The sequence below is a fragment of the Habropoda laboriosa genome, unplaced genomic scaffold (genome assembly GCF_001263275.1).
Source record: "Habropoda laboriosa isolate 0110345459 unplaced genomic scaffold, ASM126327v1 scaffold15, whole genome shotgun sequence".
Lineage (NCBI taxonomy): Eukaryota > Metazoa > Arthropoda > Insecta > Hymenoptera > Apidae > Habropoda > Habropoda laboriosa.
The window spans coordinates 1,318,106-1,333,702 of NW_017100141.1; the positions used below are offsets into that span (position 1 = coordinate 1,318,106).

The 15,597-nt window shown below is 41.1% G+C and overlaps 1 protein-coding gene across 1 annotated transcript in view; it reads right to left on the bottom strand.

Annotated features, from left to right (window-relative positions):
• The window catches only part of LOC108570777 (RNA binding protein fox-1 homolog 1-like), a 124,690-nt gene that overhangs the window by 8,511 nt on the left and 100,582 nt on the right, over positions 1-15,597 (bottom strand). Inside the window, exons 8-9 of the mRNA XM_017932688.1 lie at positions 10,623-10,776; positions 6,775-6,838 (exon numbers count right to left, since the gene is read on the bottom strand). Of these exons, the coding sequence (XP_017788177.1) occupies positions 6,775-6,838; positions 10,623-10,776 (218 nt within the window). The remainder of the gene's footprint in view (positions 1-6,774; positions 6,839-10,622; positions 10,777-15,597) is intronic.

The window sequence follows — 15,597 nt, forward strand, 5'->3', positions numbered from 1 at the left end:
AGCTAGGGAATTCCCCGTGGCCGGTTCCAAGACGAGCGCCGTGCACACCGGAAGGGAATCGAACGGTCGGCGGACGGGCAAACCGGGAGGAAATTAGCCGCGGAAAATTTCTACGGTCGCGATTCGACGCACGTGCGACGTGTCGGGAAATTTACGACGCCGCAATTTTTCCACTCTCTCTCTCTTTCGACTGTATATCTGCCTGTTACCCAGGGATTGCTCTCCATTTACATTTCATCCCGGTGGTTAAACGTTTGAAACTGCTACTTTCTTCTTTTTTTATTTCTTTGTCGTTCTTCCGGGACGAGGGGAATTTTTCTTCGTTTTTTTTTGGTAACCTCGCTGGAGGAAATTGTTTGGTCACGGTGTGTTTGAACGTTGTTGCTTGTTAATTGAAGCAGCGTCCGCTTTTTCAGTTTGCGTCTTGTTCATGTTGGTCGAGGGTTGTTTCGGGGGAGGAAGTTTGCGAGGATGCAAGACAGAACGGAGAGGAATTTTTGTTGAACGTGAGTGTAAATTTTAGTTAGGGGTGTTTGGAATTCTGGGTAACTTTGTACTCGCGGACTTTGATGAAGTGGAGTTTTGTATTTTTATATTGAACGTTAGCTAGTGTTGAGGAATGTTTAATATTAAATTTAGTACCGTAATATTTAAATCTTTGAATATTCAATGTTTATTTCAACAACGATGAGGAATTTAACCCTCTATGGGCCGAATATTTTTCTTGACTGTAAAAGAATTTATGTGACGTAAAATTAGCAAATATCGACCTATAAATACAGAATAACAGTGAATTCAACAGTTTCGACAATTTTATCGTAACGAATACATATTGTAACTTTGAAGTAACAACGTGTATCAAGAAAGTTACTGGTTAATAAGGAGACATTGTACAACAAGACGTTTATGCCATTTTGTGGAAGAAAGTTCAATTATTTAATAAAATATCGATATATTAGTATGTGACTTGAAAGTTACACGGGCCCATAGAGGGTTAACGAGTGACGTCAAATTGATAGAAATGTCAAATCTGAGTTGAGGATTTTTAGGTTTTCTCAGATTGCAAAATTTTGTTACACACTGTACTTTGCAGTCCACTATTTAAATTTCAAAGCGCCTACTTCGAATTTATTTCCCTGATATCTCTACTTAATATTTCAGCATTTCAATTTTTAAATATCCAATATTTATTTCAATACCGTCGAGAAACTTGATATTTCTGTTACAAAAATTCAACGTTCCAATATTAAAATTTCTAAATATTCAACGTTTATTATAAAAATCGACGAAGAACCTCCGACGTTCTCAAAGAAGTATCAACTGTCCTTTTCCAAACAGAGAAAGAGACCAACTCGTGGAAATCTGGGGTTTCCTAAATTCATAGAGATCCTGGTTGCAGAACAGACGACTTGACAATACCCCTCGAGAAACTTTTCTCGTAATTCCCAAGGTCTGTGAAGGTACTACCGCATTCTATATTCGCCAGAAACTCTTCAGCAAAACCGTGTCTAATGCTCCTAAGGAATAGAGGCATGCCTCCTATGTACACGTATCAAAAAGGAAGAGAAAAGAAAAGAGAAAGAAAAACGTTCACGGTAGTTCTACATGTAGAAACAGGGGATGGTGAGATTGTCAACGAGGATCAACTCGACACTCGACCACCAACTCGAACAAGCTGCATACGTAAAGTAGGTACATATGTACAAATGACGCGTGTGAGGCGGGCGCAGCTACTGTGGAATGTTTTTAAAATGGAAAATTCCTCGCCGTTGAACTCGATATTCTCTTTGCAAGCACGAACGAAGGTAATGAAATAAATCACAGGATGCTCCGATGATCGTCACAGTTATTCTATTTAGCTGTGTGATACTTTAGAGGGGAGATATGAATTATTCTTTTTTATTTCAGGAAGCTTAGAATTGGGCGAACTTTAACCCTTTCTATCGCAGACATTGGAGGACGAGTTAAAAATTGGAAAGAAGAATTTTTGGAAAACGAAAGTGTTAAGTTAACCCTTTGGTGACCAGCGGAATGCAAGTTTTCCACTTGGGTACTTCAACAAAAATAGATCTCAATTTAATATCCACGACAAACGCGATGATTGATAAATAACACAAAATTTAAAATTAAAAAAATAAATTCTTGGCTCACGAAAGGGGTAAGTGGAGTCACCAATTTTCCACTTGAGCACTCTAACAAAAATAGATCTCACTTTAATATCAATCACAGACGCGATGATTGGTAAATAATGAAAAATGAAAAAGAAGAATATTTGGCTCACGAAAGGGTTAACTGACCAGTGGAATGAAATTTTTCCACTTGAGTCTAACAAAAACAGATCTCAATTTAATATCCATTACACACGCGATGCTCGATAAATACGAAAATCTCAAAAATTAAAAAAAAAAAGAAATTGTCTCACAAAAGGGTTAAAAGACTCGCGAATGACTACAAATCCCTTCGTTTCGTATTACAGGATCCCAAGCACGGTCTCCAAACAGAAGTTTCAAAAGCGACACACCGAATCGACTAAAACGTTTCGAGAATCGGCTCGAAAGGAGGGCGAGGAACGTTCGACGAGGGACTCGAGCCTTTATCCTGGAATTCCAGCAAGTCACTACAAACGCGTCGATTTTCGTGAAAAGCGGCGAACCACCCCGAGCACGCGGCAACACTAAGGGCGGCGGGCTAACGCGTTTCTCGATTAAGTCGCCGCCGGAGAACTAATTTCAACCGGGTGAATCTGTCGCGTAAGGGTTGTCGAGGGGGTGGAAACGGGACAGGGTGAACTCGGAGCAACTCTAAACTAGCTAAAACAACTCTTTCTAAGATACTCGCCGGGCTCTGCGGAGTGCTCACCAATTTCCAGCCATTTCGCTCGCTGCCAGACTGGATCCTCGCGTTAATGGAGGGCGGGAATGGGCGCAGAAATTCTGTATATGTCGATGGGAGAAACACGTTTTTTCGATGGTACCGGGTGGTCCATGTGTCACTTCGTCGTTTAAAAATTGGACAACACTTTTTCTAGCGTATTTTCCAAAAGAAATTTGCATCCAAAGTTTGATTAATTTTTAAACAGTGAAGTGACTTATGGGAACACTTTGGGTATTAGGTGTGCAAATTAATTCTGGGCCTTTTTTCGCAAATTTCAATGCTTGTTTGCGAGACGAAGATAATTTCTGCTATTTCGGATGACATTTTTCCATTTATCGTCCATCTGAAGAATTTTATTTTTGCGAAAAGAGACGACAGTCTTGAAGATGAAATTTTCGTTTGATTATTCGCAGATAAGTATTAAAATTTCTAAAAAAGTCCATTTGAAGAATTTTCTTTTCGTATGAAAAAAGATGATAGTCTTGGAAACTTGCGTTTGATTCTTTACAGATGAATAATAAAATTTATAAGAAAGTCCATTTGAAGAATTTTCTATTTTTGAAAAAAGACGACAGTCTTGAAGATTACAGTAAATTCTCTACAAGTGTCAGTCAGTTTGGATTCTACAAGTGTCAGTACAGATGGTCCTACGCCTATGTTATCCTCGCTCGCTGTCATTCAAGCGTGTAACGCTACACCACTCGGTTACTTTTACGAGATTTCACGGCTCGACGATTCATAATAGAAAAATATCATTTCTTTAATTTTCCTTTTTTTCATCTGAAATTTTTTTTAACATGTTGGTGAGATTTTTCTGATGAAAATGATATCAAACACGATATAATTTAAATGTTGTTCAAATAATGTCGTGCTTGATGTCATTTTCATCAGAAAAATCTCATCGATATGTTAAGAAAAATTTCGGGAACGTAAAATTAAAAAAGTTGATATTTAAATCGACTCACGTTTCATCCTTATCTTTTATTCGCTGTCCTTATCTACGTTCGGCAAACTACAAAGGCGGGCGCGAGGCTCGAAAACGTAGTCCCTGACTCTACAAGTGTCAGGTTTAGGTTCCTTGAGGACTGACACTTGTGGAGAATTTACTGTACTTTGAATATTAAATTCGCGTTTGATTCTTCACAAATAAAACCTGAATAATTTTCTTTCTGTGTCAAAAGAGATGACACTCTTGGAGATTATTTTGAATATTAAAATTCCAGAAAAATTGCCCTAAACTAATCTGCACCCCTCACAATCTCTCTGCACCGTTCACAGGATAATGATCTTAACCTGAACTATCCAAAAAAACATTCCGTGTACTTCGAACGATTAGAGAAAGGTAGCAGTCGTCGGCGAGAAACTTTCTCCTAAATAAAAATCGTGATACATTATGTATATATATATATATAGAAAAAAAAAAATCTTCAAAAAAGAAAAAAAAAAAAAAAAAAAGAAGAGATAAGGAACAAAGACTACTAGATAAGTTCATGCATTACATAGACTCAAAAATAATTAACAATAATAATAACGATAATAATAAATGTATAAAATCACACACTCTGGAAGAAGCATAGAATAGAGAGAAAGAAGCGTAAAGAAACCGGCAAGACTCTATTACAATTTACTCTGGGGTTGGTGGAGAAAGAAAATGGAGGAGAAAATCAGAGAAACAAAAGAAGAACATTATATTCTCCAACAATAATAAGGTAAAAAAGTGTGATGTATATATACGGTGGCGTGACGATCGGTGAGCACTCCTTTGATTGGCCAGGTCCAAAAAAACGAGAGAGAAACCAGCAAAGAAGAGACAGGTAGGAGGAGGGAGAGAAGAGAAAAAAAGGGGTGGGGGCGAATATTGAAAAAAATATTAAAAAATAAAAAGAAAAGTAGAAAGAAGATGAGAGAAAAAACAGTCAAACAACGGGCGAAGAAAGTTCACTCAGGGCGGACCCTTAAAATTCCTACCTCCAGGGCGGGCGCTTTAGCCTGAAACACAAACGGCAAACCTGAAAAGAAATTCCGGCCAAAAGAACGGGGCGGCGGATTTTATATATCGCTGTCGCGCGTGTGTTAGATCATCGTCGTTCTTCACGTCGATTGTTCATTATATATACATTGTGTCCCTGGCAAACGTGTTCTTTTTTTCATTTTCTCGCGCGGCAAAATCGATTTCGCGTATGCGCGTCTAGTTCTTTTCCTCGATGAGATTTCGAGTAAAGAAGAGAATGAGATGGAAAAAGATGAAGGGGAAATCAGGCGACAAAATGCAACAAGATGCTGCACGATTGTGTGACAGTGTGCAATGACTTCAGTTCAAGAGACGTTTGCAGATTTTGAAAATTTCCCGTTTCTATGATTTTTCCAAGGATTTTCTCTTTTTTCGAATAAAAGTGTAACTGGAAACGTCTCTCGTTTAGAAAGGTATGAAAAAGTGACGGTATAGTTCCTCACAGAAACGGGTTTTCGATGGAACAGAGAGCGTTGACACGTTCAATCCAATTGGAAATTTCACCGCTGACAGCGGTGCTAACGAAAATAAAAAAAAAAAAAAAAAAAAAGGAATATAATACAGTGGACTTGTTGTTTCAGCCCGTATCAATCTCTGCGAGTTGGCTTGAACGTGTCAACCGAGGGATTCGTTGAATTCCAGAGAGATTCTCTTCTTTTTGAAACTGCAAAAGAGAACGAATTTTCGAAACAAGCGAGAAGAGTTACTAAAATCAGCGCGCTTCGTTTGAAATTATTTAACATTCCGTTTCGACTCGAAAACGACATCTGTCGTTACCTCCTTCCTACGTTCGCTCTTTTGCAATTTCTCTCTCTATCTTTATTTCTTTTCTTTTTTCGGTAAATTCCTCTTTTTATCTCTCTGCCACTCCCTTTATCTCGTTCGAACGAGATTCACCGTGGATTTTTCGCGTACGGTGGAAAAGCTCGAAAGAGAAACGCGAAGGGAGAGGTTGGTGAAGGGAAAAGAAAAAAGAAATAGAGGAACAGGCGGGTGAAAAAAAAAAAAAACGGGCGAGAGTGACGACAGATGAAAGAACGCAGAAACGAGATAGGAATGGCGTAATTGTTATCGGGCTCTCTGCGTTTCACGTGTGTGCAAGCCTGGCAAAACGTGTCAACTAACGTCAGCTGTTGCTTGAGGCCATTCCAGCTAAACGGGTCCGGAACAGTTGCAGACTTTAGTCAATATTTCTGTGCCTTCTTTTCTCTCTCTGTTCTATTTTTTTTTTGTTACTTCTCGTTTTGTTCTTTTTACTTCGTTTCATTTTTTTTTCTCTTTCTCGTTCGAACGTCCGGTGCTCTGTTTTATGCGGCGCGATCGACGACGTTTCGAGTGCTTCGACGAATCGCGACTAGTGTTCGCGTATCGATTTATACCGCAGACAGCTTTTTACAGGGAAAACAACGAAACTCTCGCTTGTCTTCGTGTTCGGAGTAAGAATAACCAACGTTTGCGCCAATGTTTCTCTTGAATATGAAAGCTTACTTTATCCTTTTCACGTTGAATTTGCAGAATTTTTATTAGAAAAATTGTTATTCAGAAGATCTGCCAAGTATGAAGCGATTCGAAAAGATTGCCACGAAAGTGCTTACTAATCTCGAATTTTTCAGGCGATCAGCAGCGTTCAATTTTCACCGGGGCCCCGATTAGATCGAGGGACGGAAATCGATACACAAGCCAACGATCCTAGCGGGTTCGTTTACCAATTAATTCACGATAATCTATCGGCAGCGTCTGAAAGGTGATCGATTAAGCGCGCTGACGTTTCAATCTGGCCGGAGGCGTTGCTCGATTTAATTAAAAACTCATTCGTCGCTGCTCGCGCCCCGGAAACAGAGCACCGGCGACAATTTCCGGCGGAAAATCAGGGAAATGCCGTGTCTCACCTGTAGCCTGTAGTTGGGATCCTGCGTCGCTGCGTGCGCTGCTAGGAACGGGTCGTAATAAACGCTGCAAAAATAAAAATCGTTCGTATTAATTCCACCATTTTTCCAAATTTTTCTTTTCTTGCAACCAGTATCTTTTTCGACGTTCCAACATTCCCTCTGTACGACTAGATCAACCGGATAATTTTCATCGACGAGAAACTAGCGAGAAGTTGGAAATATTGGAAATAAGAGATTTCTTTTCCGGAGACTTCAACGCCCGCAACAGGCGTGTCTTCTTATTATTTCTCACTTAAGAGCCGTACTTCTCCTCCGAAAAAGACACCGGTTGCTTCGAACTCTCTGTAAAGGAGGCATTGACGGAAACAGGAGGCAAAAATCGTTCTAATCGAGTTGGATAAACGAGATTCGAACGATGTAACGCTGCTTCGAGTTCGACGCGCGATAACAAACAGCGTCGCAGGGGCTCCAATTTAATTCCTCCATTTTCGAACAGAAGCTGCCTGTTTGTCTCGACGAGAACTTTCGAAACCGAACGTGTACCACGAATTCTCACGAAAACATCTTTCACCCGCGACGTGTTTACTCGTTCCTCTCGTTCGACAAACACTCCTCCGGTTTGATGAATTTCACCGGTTTGCCTCTCGATTTTCGCGTTCGAAACGATCATTTCCCCTCTTTTTTCGAATTTCCACGGCTCCAAACTGTGCGCATCGCAATTTTCCAAGAAGAAAGAAAGAATCACGCGCGGTGTGTCGAAATTCTCGCGATTGCGATCGTTCAATTTTTTCCCTCTCTCGCAGATTTATCTGACTCTCGTTTCCGCGGAACTTCCATCGATATTCGCGCGAGAGAGAAAGATAGGTAGAAAAATTCTCCTCTATTCACCCGTCGAGAGTTTATACGTCACTGGTTATCTGGTCATTTCGAGCCAAGTCAACGAAAATTCATAAATCAACGGGAAAACAACGTCCTTCCTCTGAAAAAACATGGCGGTTCCCGCGTTTCGAACGCCGGCCTTATTTACGAGCAATAAAACAGAGGATTGATCGAGGGGAAAATATGGCCGCCACAGGCGGAAATATCAACGGCCTCGCAATTTTCCATCGGCCTTTCTCATCCGCGCTTCCACCGACTGGAATTGTTTAATTAACGAACCAAGCTATTTATCGGCAAACGAACCGCCGCGCGTTGTTTCTCCCTCGAGCTCGCTTGGTAAACATTCTTTCCATCGACCAAAATCAGGGAGAAACTTTTTTCCCGCGATTATTTTAATAACCTCCGCCAACCTCATTACCCAGCTATTCTAACTTTCTAACGTTCGCATACTCCTTGTATATCCTCGAAACCACAAAAGTAGGAAGAAAATTGTCCCAATAAAATTTGTACTATATAAAATGAACTGATAAGTCTTCGTATTAATTTAAGGGCTGTTATTACCAAACAAATAAAAACACAAGAGTATCTTCGCATCTCTTCGGTGACTTCACCCATAAAGAAATCGTCGTGATCACGAGATGGCCCCTTGTACAGCGGACAATTTAAAAAATAAAAATTTGATTCGTACTTTCACGATTTTCAAGATATTCAAGATGGCAATTATTGGTCCACCCTGTACATCTTACTAAACAACGTCAGAACGATCACGATTCCAATTCGTCGTCAAATTTTCCTACCGACATTTCCAACATCCGCGACACAACCACGCTTATCAAGCCGCGTTTTTCAAGAGGAAGGACGTCGTTATCGTCGAAACAGTTTTCGTCGAGGTTGACTAAAAGGCCGGAAGATTTCTCTCTGGAGGAAGAAAATCGTGGACACGTCTCTTACGTTAAGGTTAGATCGGTGCATGCTGGTGATATATGTATCGACAGGCACAGCTAACGAGCGTGACACACACACGCACACGCGTGCAAGTTGGTCACAGCGGGCAATCGGAAGCGTGCTGGGTTTCGATGACGCTCGATGATCCACGGCGACAAATTGGCGGAATTTCTCTCGGGCCGACGGTCGACTCGACGAAACGCAAAACTGAACCGGCTTGTGAACGAAGTGTGAATTTCCACGCGAAATTACGGCCGGCTGTTGCGTTCGAGGGACTCCGGACCGTGATATGTAGAGTAATTCGGGTCAGTGATTTAGATATTTGTGCAAGTGCTCCTCGTTTCGTCGGAGGGGAGAAAAAAAAAAAAAGGGGGAAATATTCATCCGTCGTTGAAACGTTGTGAGAAATTTGACGAAATAGGTCCGTCGCAAAGTGGTGGTAACGTTAGCGAGGGTTTCTGTTCTTCGGAGTTTTCCAGTTAAGCTTTAGCTTAATTGCAATTTACTTTTTATCTGTGTTTTCTTTCCAACGAAACTTTTTAACGTGTTTTAATACGATTGATGTAGAATTGAAAGGTTCGATGGGAGGTTTAAAGGGAAATAATTGTAGGTTGCTCGGCTATTTTTCTACACGGTTGTAAGAAGTTTCTAGGAGGCAGGATGTCGTTGGAGTTTGTACAACGATATTAGCAGGCATTGTGCCTGGAACAAACGATAGAACGAGTGTTCTTTTGTCGTGCTTCGTACAACGCGTGAAGTTAGGTTTCTCTTTTGCGAAACTTAAATCGCGTATCTCCGTAAAGTTTGTGTCACGCGACCGTTTAAACTTCGAAACTACGACTGGTTAATTGGGATTTGACTCGAATCTTGGCGAACTTTGACACTTTGCAACGGGACTCTTCGGCACTTTTGGAGCACTCGAATTTTTAAGTTTAATGTTAGAATATTCCGAGTTTTAGATTTTTAACGTTTCACAGTTTTGAGTATTGAAATTTTCAAGTTTTTGAGATCTCAGATCTTTGGATATTCAAATTTCTAAAGTTTCAAACTTTCGAATGTTCCAAGTGTCAAACTTTTTAAGTTTCAAACTTTCAAATATTCAAAGTTTCAAGCTTTTTAAGCTTCAAACTTTCAAATATACCAAGTTTCAAACTTTTTAAGTTCCAAACTTTCAAATATTCAAAATTTCAACAAATATTCCAAGTTTCAAGCTTTTTAAGTTCCAAACTTTCAAATATTCCAAGTTTCAAGCTTTTTAAGTTCCAAACTTTCAAATATTCCAAGTTTCAAGCTTTTTAAGCATCAAACTTTCAAATATTCCAAGTTTCAAACTTTTTAAGTTCCAAACTTTCAAATATTCCAAGTTTCAAGCTTTTTAAGTTCCAAACTTTCAAATATTCAAAGTTTCAAGCTTTTTAAGTTAAACTTTCAAATATTCCAAGTTTCAAGCTTTTTAAGTTCCAAACTTTCAAATATTCCAAGTTTCAAGCTTTTTTAAGTTCCAAACTTTCAAATATTCCAAGTTTCAAGCTTTTTAAGTTTCAAACTTTCAAATATTCCAAGTTTCAAGCTTTTTTAAGTTCCAAACTTTCAAATATTCCAAGTTTCAAGATTTTTCAAGTTCCACACTTTCAAATATTCCAAGTTTCAAGCTGTTAAAGTTTCAAACTTTCAAATATTCCAAGTTTCAAGCTTTTTTAAGTTCCAAACTTGCAAATATCCAAAGTTTCAAACTCTGAAATATCCAAATTTCTTAAGCATCAAACTCTCAAATCTTTAAACATTCAAATTTCCAAACTCCCGAACTTTCAAATATCCAAATCCCCGAACTCTCAAATCTCTAATCATCACATTCCCAAATTCCCGCGTACCCCAATTCTCGAAACCCCGAAAATTCCGCCAAACGGGGACACCACCGAGCCTCATCGCGCCCCACAATCACGCCCGCGGCGACCTCGAAATACCGAAAGAATTCTCTACCGAACAGGCGTCCAGGACTCGGCGCCTCTTCGGCGTCTACTTACGCAGGAGCGAAGGGGTGCAGGGCCGTAGCCGCAGCTGCAGCTGCGAGCGGGCCCGGGTTCCTGGCTAGGGCCAAAGCTGCTGCACTGGTCGGAAAGGCTGCCCTCGCAGCGCTCACTCTTCCACGTTGGATCGCTACTCCTCTCAATGCCGCTGCTGTAACAACACACACGGACGCACATGCGAATGCTTGCCTACCTTCTCCTAGCGCCTGTTCAAAAACGCCGGGTGAGTTTCTCTGCCGGCCATGACCGCTTCGCTGCTTCTATTTTGCCACTGGGAGAATTATCAACGGAGGGCGACGACGAGACGAGACGAGACGAGACATTCACGCTGAGAACGAATTGCAGGGAAAGCTGAGGGAATTTTTGTTTCAACGGACCGAGGGGCTCTGTTACACACGAAGGAAGACACATCTTTCTTTGCTTTCGTTGGAAATTCACGGATCAGTATTAACAGCGTCGAGGATACGGCATCTTTCACCAGTGAGAATCTTCTCTGAAAAGTGAACAATTCTTGGCACGATGCTGGGGTCAAAGAACGTGGAGGATGGTATTTTAACGACAGAAATGAAGTAAGGACGTAATTTTGATCCAAAGAATAGACAGGTCTAGGGAACAATAGTATTTTTCATTTAATTACAAGAAACTACTATGGAATGGAAGACCTGCGTGGCTATAGAACTATCAATCCAGTCGAAAACAGGTAATGTCGGCCACTCGACAATTACGAACACCGAATCACAACGAGCCAACCACATCAGACACATTCTACGATCAAGAGAGACACGTGAGCATAAGCACCGGTGATTCCAGCGACCCAGTACCCATAAGAGAGCCATTAAGATCCATCATGAAAAGTGGCACTCACATGAGGCCAGTTAGTTCCGTGAGATTCTTCGTTCCAGAAAATATAGAAGATCGAATTCCTCAAGAGAGATCCAAGATACGGAGCTTATTGGACAGGTGTAAAAGATTCCTGGAGAAACCACTGTGCAGAGTCCTCACGAGCTTCCTTTTCTGCGTTATTCTACCCTGCGCTACGATCTACCTTGGTATGTTCTATCTGAGCATGATCCGAGTGAAGAACAAAGAAGAATCATTTACCTGAGCAAGTCGAAACAACGAAAGCTGAATCTGAACTCGCGGAAAGATCGAAGATTCGGCGGAAGTAAGAAATGCGTTTCTAGTAGAATTGCGCAAAGTGAACACAGAAGCCACCTTGTTTCCCCGTGGATGACGAACGATACGGCGAAGAAACGTCAGGAATATTTCAGGAAAATTGCATCTGGCCTGAGAAAAACAGGCTGAAAGGAGAGAAGAAGGTCTACTTGGTCGGCACACCTCAATCCCGGCAAATACAAGTGCCTCCTCAACCCTGATAAGGCCATTTGTAACATCTGGCGGGTAGTGGCAGACACGTCCAGGCGCAATTCACGTCCCGAAGCCACGGGGACCGGTGGATATCCTTGAAAAAGATGAGACATCGTTCCATGAATTCTTAAGGGATCTCAAACAGGCCAGCCGCCTCGAGAAAAGATGGTCATTAGCCTCGTTTTTCCTTTTTTCCCCTCTCCTTCCATTGATTCTTCAACGAACTGCAAACGTGGTTAGAACCAACGAGAGAGCAATTGAAAAAAACACAGATAGAAGGCTCTCTCGACAGAAACGATCATTTTCGAGCAGATTGAAAGCGAAGAAAGGCTGATTTTCCAAAGAAGAGAGAGAAAATTCTGGCCGATTGGACCAAGCTTTTCATCCGGTGAGGGATGGAAGAGAAAAAAGGAGAGAAGGGGTAGAGAAGTTTTTCGAATCGAGGAGTAACCAGTTGAGAGAACGAGGGTATTTTTTTTTCGGTGGTTAAAAGTGTCTGAAAGGTAGAATTTCCAGGGACAATTAGAGAAGAAATGGTTCCTGTTCGAAGACGACGGCCATTTCAGTGGCCGGAAATGGCTGGAAACAGAGGCGTATCCGGTCCAGATCGATCGGTAGACGGATTCTCTCTCGTCGTTTGATCCGGACAGCAGAGCAATAAAAACTGATGTTTCTGCCTACCTTTTGTCCGCGCGCCGTCACCCTGTGTGCGTGTGGCTCAAGCTAAATCGTGCCGTTACGCTTCCGCCTTGGTCCACGCCGAACTTCCGCTTTGTGGAGATCGAGGAGTGCTCGTAGAAATTTTCTCTTTTACTCCGTAGACTCTTTTCTCTTTTTTTTTTTCCACTCTCGTCGAGGGGAGAGAAGAGAGCTTTTAGCTAGCGATACTTTGTTACTGTAACTTATTGTTATCTTTTTTCTCTTTGGTAAAATAAAATTTGATTTTAGGTGAAACTGAATTGAATATTTGAATATCTGTGCCTGAGTCTTTTTCAGATATTAAGTCTTTTAGTGTTTTTTCAAATTTTGAGAGAATACAGGCAAAATAGAAGATTGTGTAGAATTCTTACGCTTTGAAATTTTGCGCGCGCTTTTGTTTAAATTTAATAAAATAAATTTCAAGTGGACACGTTCAAAATTAAAGACTCCAAAAATCCTACGCTTCGAAATTTTGCGCGCTATATTTTTCCCGCGCTTTCGTTCAAATTTAATCAAATAAATTTCAAGTGGACACGTTCAAAATTAAAGACTCCAAAAATCCTACGCTTCGAAATTTTGCGCGCTATATTTTTCCCGCGCTTTCGTTCAAATTTAATCAAATAAATTTCAAGTGGACACGTTCAAAATTAAAGACTCCAAAAATCCTACGCTTCGAAATTTTGCGCGCTATATTTTTCCCGCGCTTTCATATAAATTTAGTAAAATAAATTTCAGGAGGATACGTTGAAAATTAAAGACTCCAAAAATCCTACGCTTCGAAATTTTGCGCGCTGTATTTTTCCCGCGCTTTCATTTAAATTCAATAAAAACCAAATTCAAAGGCAAAGCAAAAGATCTCGCGTTCAAAGTCCACACAATAAAATCTCTCACAGCTAAACGGTTGTTTCAAATTTCTTAACTATCTCAAATCTTTCAATTTGCAAAGTGCCTCTTTTTTTAACATTAAAAACGCTCCTCGATCTCTCCAAGAAACAGAAATCCGCACGGGCGAATCTAGTACGAGGACAGAGTACTGGGCGCAGCTGGTTACACAAGCTAGAAAACTTGGATACAACGAGCAACAGTAAAAAAAAACAACAACAATCAACAACAACAACGGAATAATTATTAAACAATCAGTCTACCGTGCAAGTGTAGCACGTGTGGTTAAGGCGCGGGTAACAAACGTGGGAAGTTAAAACTGTGAGGACTAAGAATTTTTTCTCGAACTGGATTTTTTGGTTACGGAAGCCGGACCAGATATCCGGTCCTTTCTATTTAGTTACAGACTCAGGTGCATCAAGAAAAAACAAGACTAGAGCGTGATGCATTTACAGCAGGCACATTCCAAAAAACGTTCGGTGGAGGATTATATTGTGAAAGAGATATATATATAGTTAAACAACATAATCGAGCTACACAACGACATATGATCTGTGGTCAAATATTCGTCGTTCTATTTTCACTCTGAAAAAAAAAACGAAGAAACATTTGCATTAAACTAGATTGAAATTTTCCGGACCAAACTCTACATGTACACTAACTATCGGGAACTCCAGCCGAAATTCGTCCGGTTTTCACCGTGCACACGCCACCAATTAACGATAATTAATTAATCGGCCAACGACCGTGATTCAAGCTGACGAGCAACGCGGATCGTCACGAGCTCTGAATATCCAATAACGTGTTCCGAAACTGTCCAACGAAAAAAAAAATCCAAAGAATTCGATTGTAATACCCCCCCAGAAAAAATGAGAGATAAAAAGTTAGACGTGCACACGTTTATCGAATACCACCACTCTCTCTCTCTCTTTGTTAAAATTGTAAAGTTCGGAGACAAAAGAGAGAGAGAATGGGGGAGAAAGAGAAACACAAGGGGTGGGTGGAAAACAACCGGGAAAGGAGAACAATTCGCGTTCGACCACAGATCGATAATCGTCGCGCGTGTAACGCCGCCCTAAATGGCGTGTCGGGTTCGCTAATTACGTGAAAGGAACATCGATAATGCGTGCCCCAGAGAGAAAACAAGGGTGCTGAGGGGATGAAAACTAGTGTTGAATGGACGGGGGAAAAAAAAAGAAGAGAAGAAAGGCGGAAAGAAAAGAGGGGAAAAATAGAGAAAGAGACAAAAAAAAAAGAAAAAAAAGAAGAGAGAACGGCCGTTGCTCGTTGAGCAGCCGTTGGTACAACGCCGCTTCCGGTTTATTCTCTGCCCGGTTCGACGTGTCCCGTTGTTTCGTTCTTCGAACTCGGAAGATCCATCCCCTCGACGCTGCTTCGTATCGCGTGTCTCGCGTTTTCTCGCAGGGAAAACGCGACCGCCATTGTTTCTGCGTGTGTCAACGACAGAGGGAGAAGAAGAATGGACGAGTGGAAGCGGAGGAATCGAAGGCGCTGCAGAGGAGATCCTGTCAAGAGTAAGAGAGAGAGAGAGAGAGAGATTGCCTTTTAATTCGACGTGGAAAAAAATCGTGTTCCTTTGCCAAAATATATTCTCTCGTTGACCGAAGTTGTACTAAGAATCGCGGCCAAATTGCTCGAGACACAGCCAGCGGAAAGGAGGAGAGAAGAAATAAAATGGCCGTGGAGAAATAGCTCAATTATCCCCCGGAAACTAGCGATAGATTTCACGGTGTCCAGTTACCAGCAGCTTCGTTCAAAGGCGATTCCCTTTTAATTAATTCGTTCTAATCGCGCGAGGCTAATCTGTCACGCGCGGCCATTAAGCGATCGTCGTTAATTAAGCTGATCGAGAGAGGGGGTGGAAACGCTGACTAATCCATGCTCGAACACCTTCCATATGGTTCATTAGGTGGAATCTTTGGAAAATTAGCGATTAATTAAATAGCTAGTTGCGACAGAAACACTCGGGCAATCTCTCTGTTATCGAGACTCGAACTTTCAC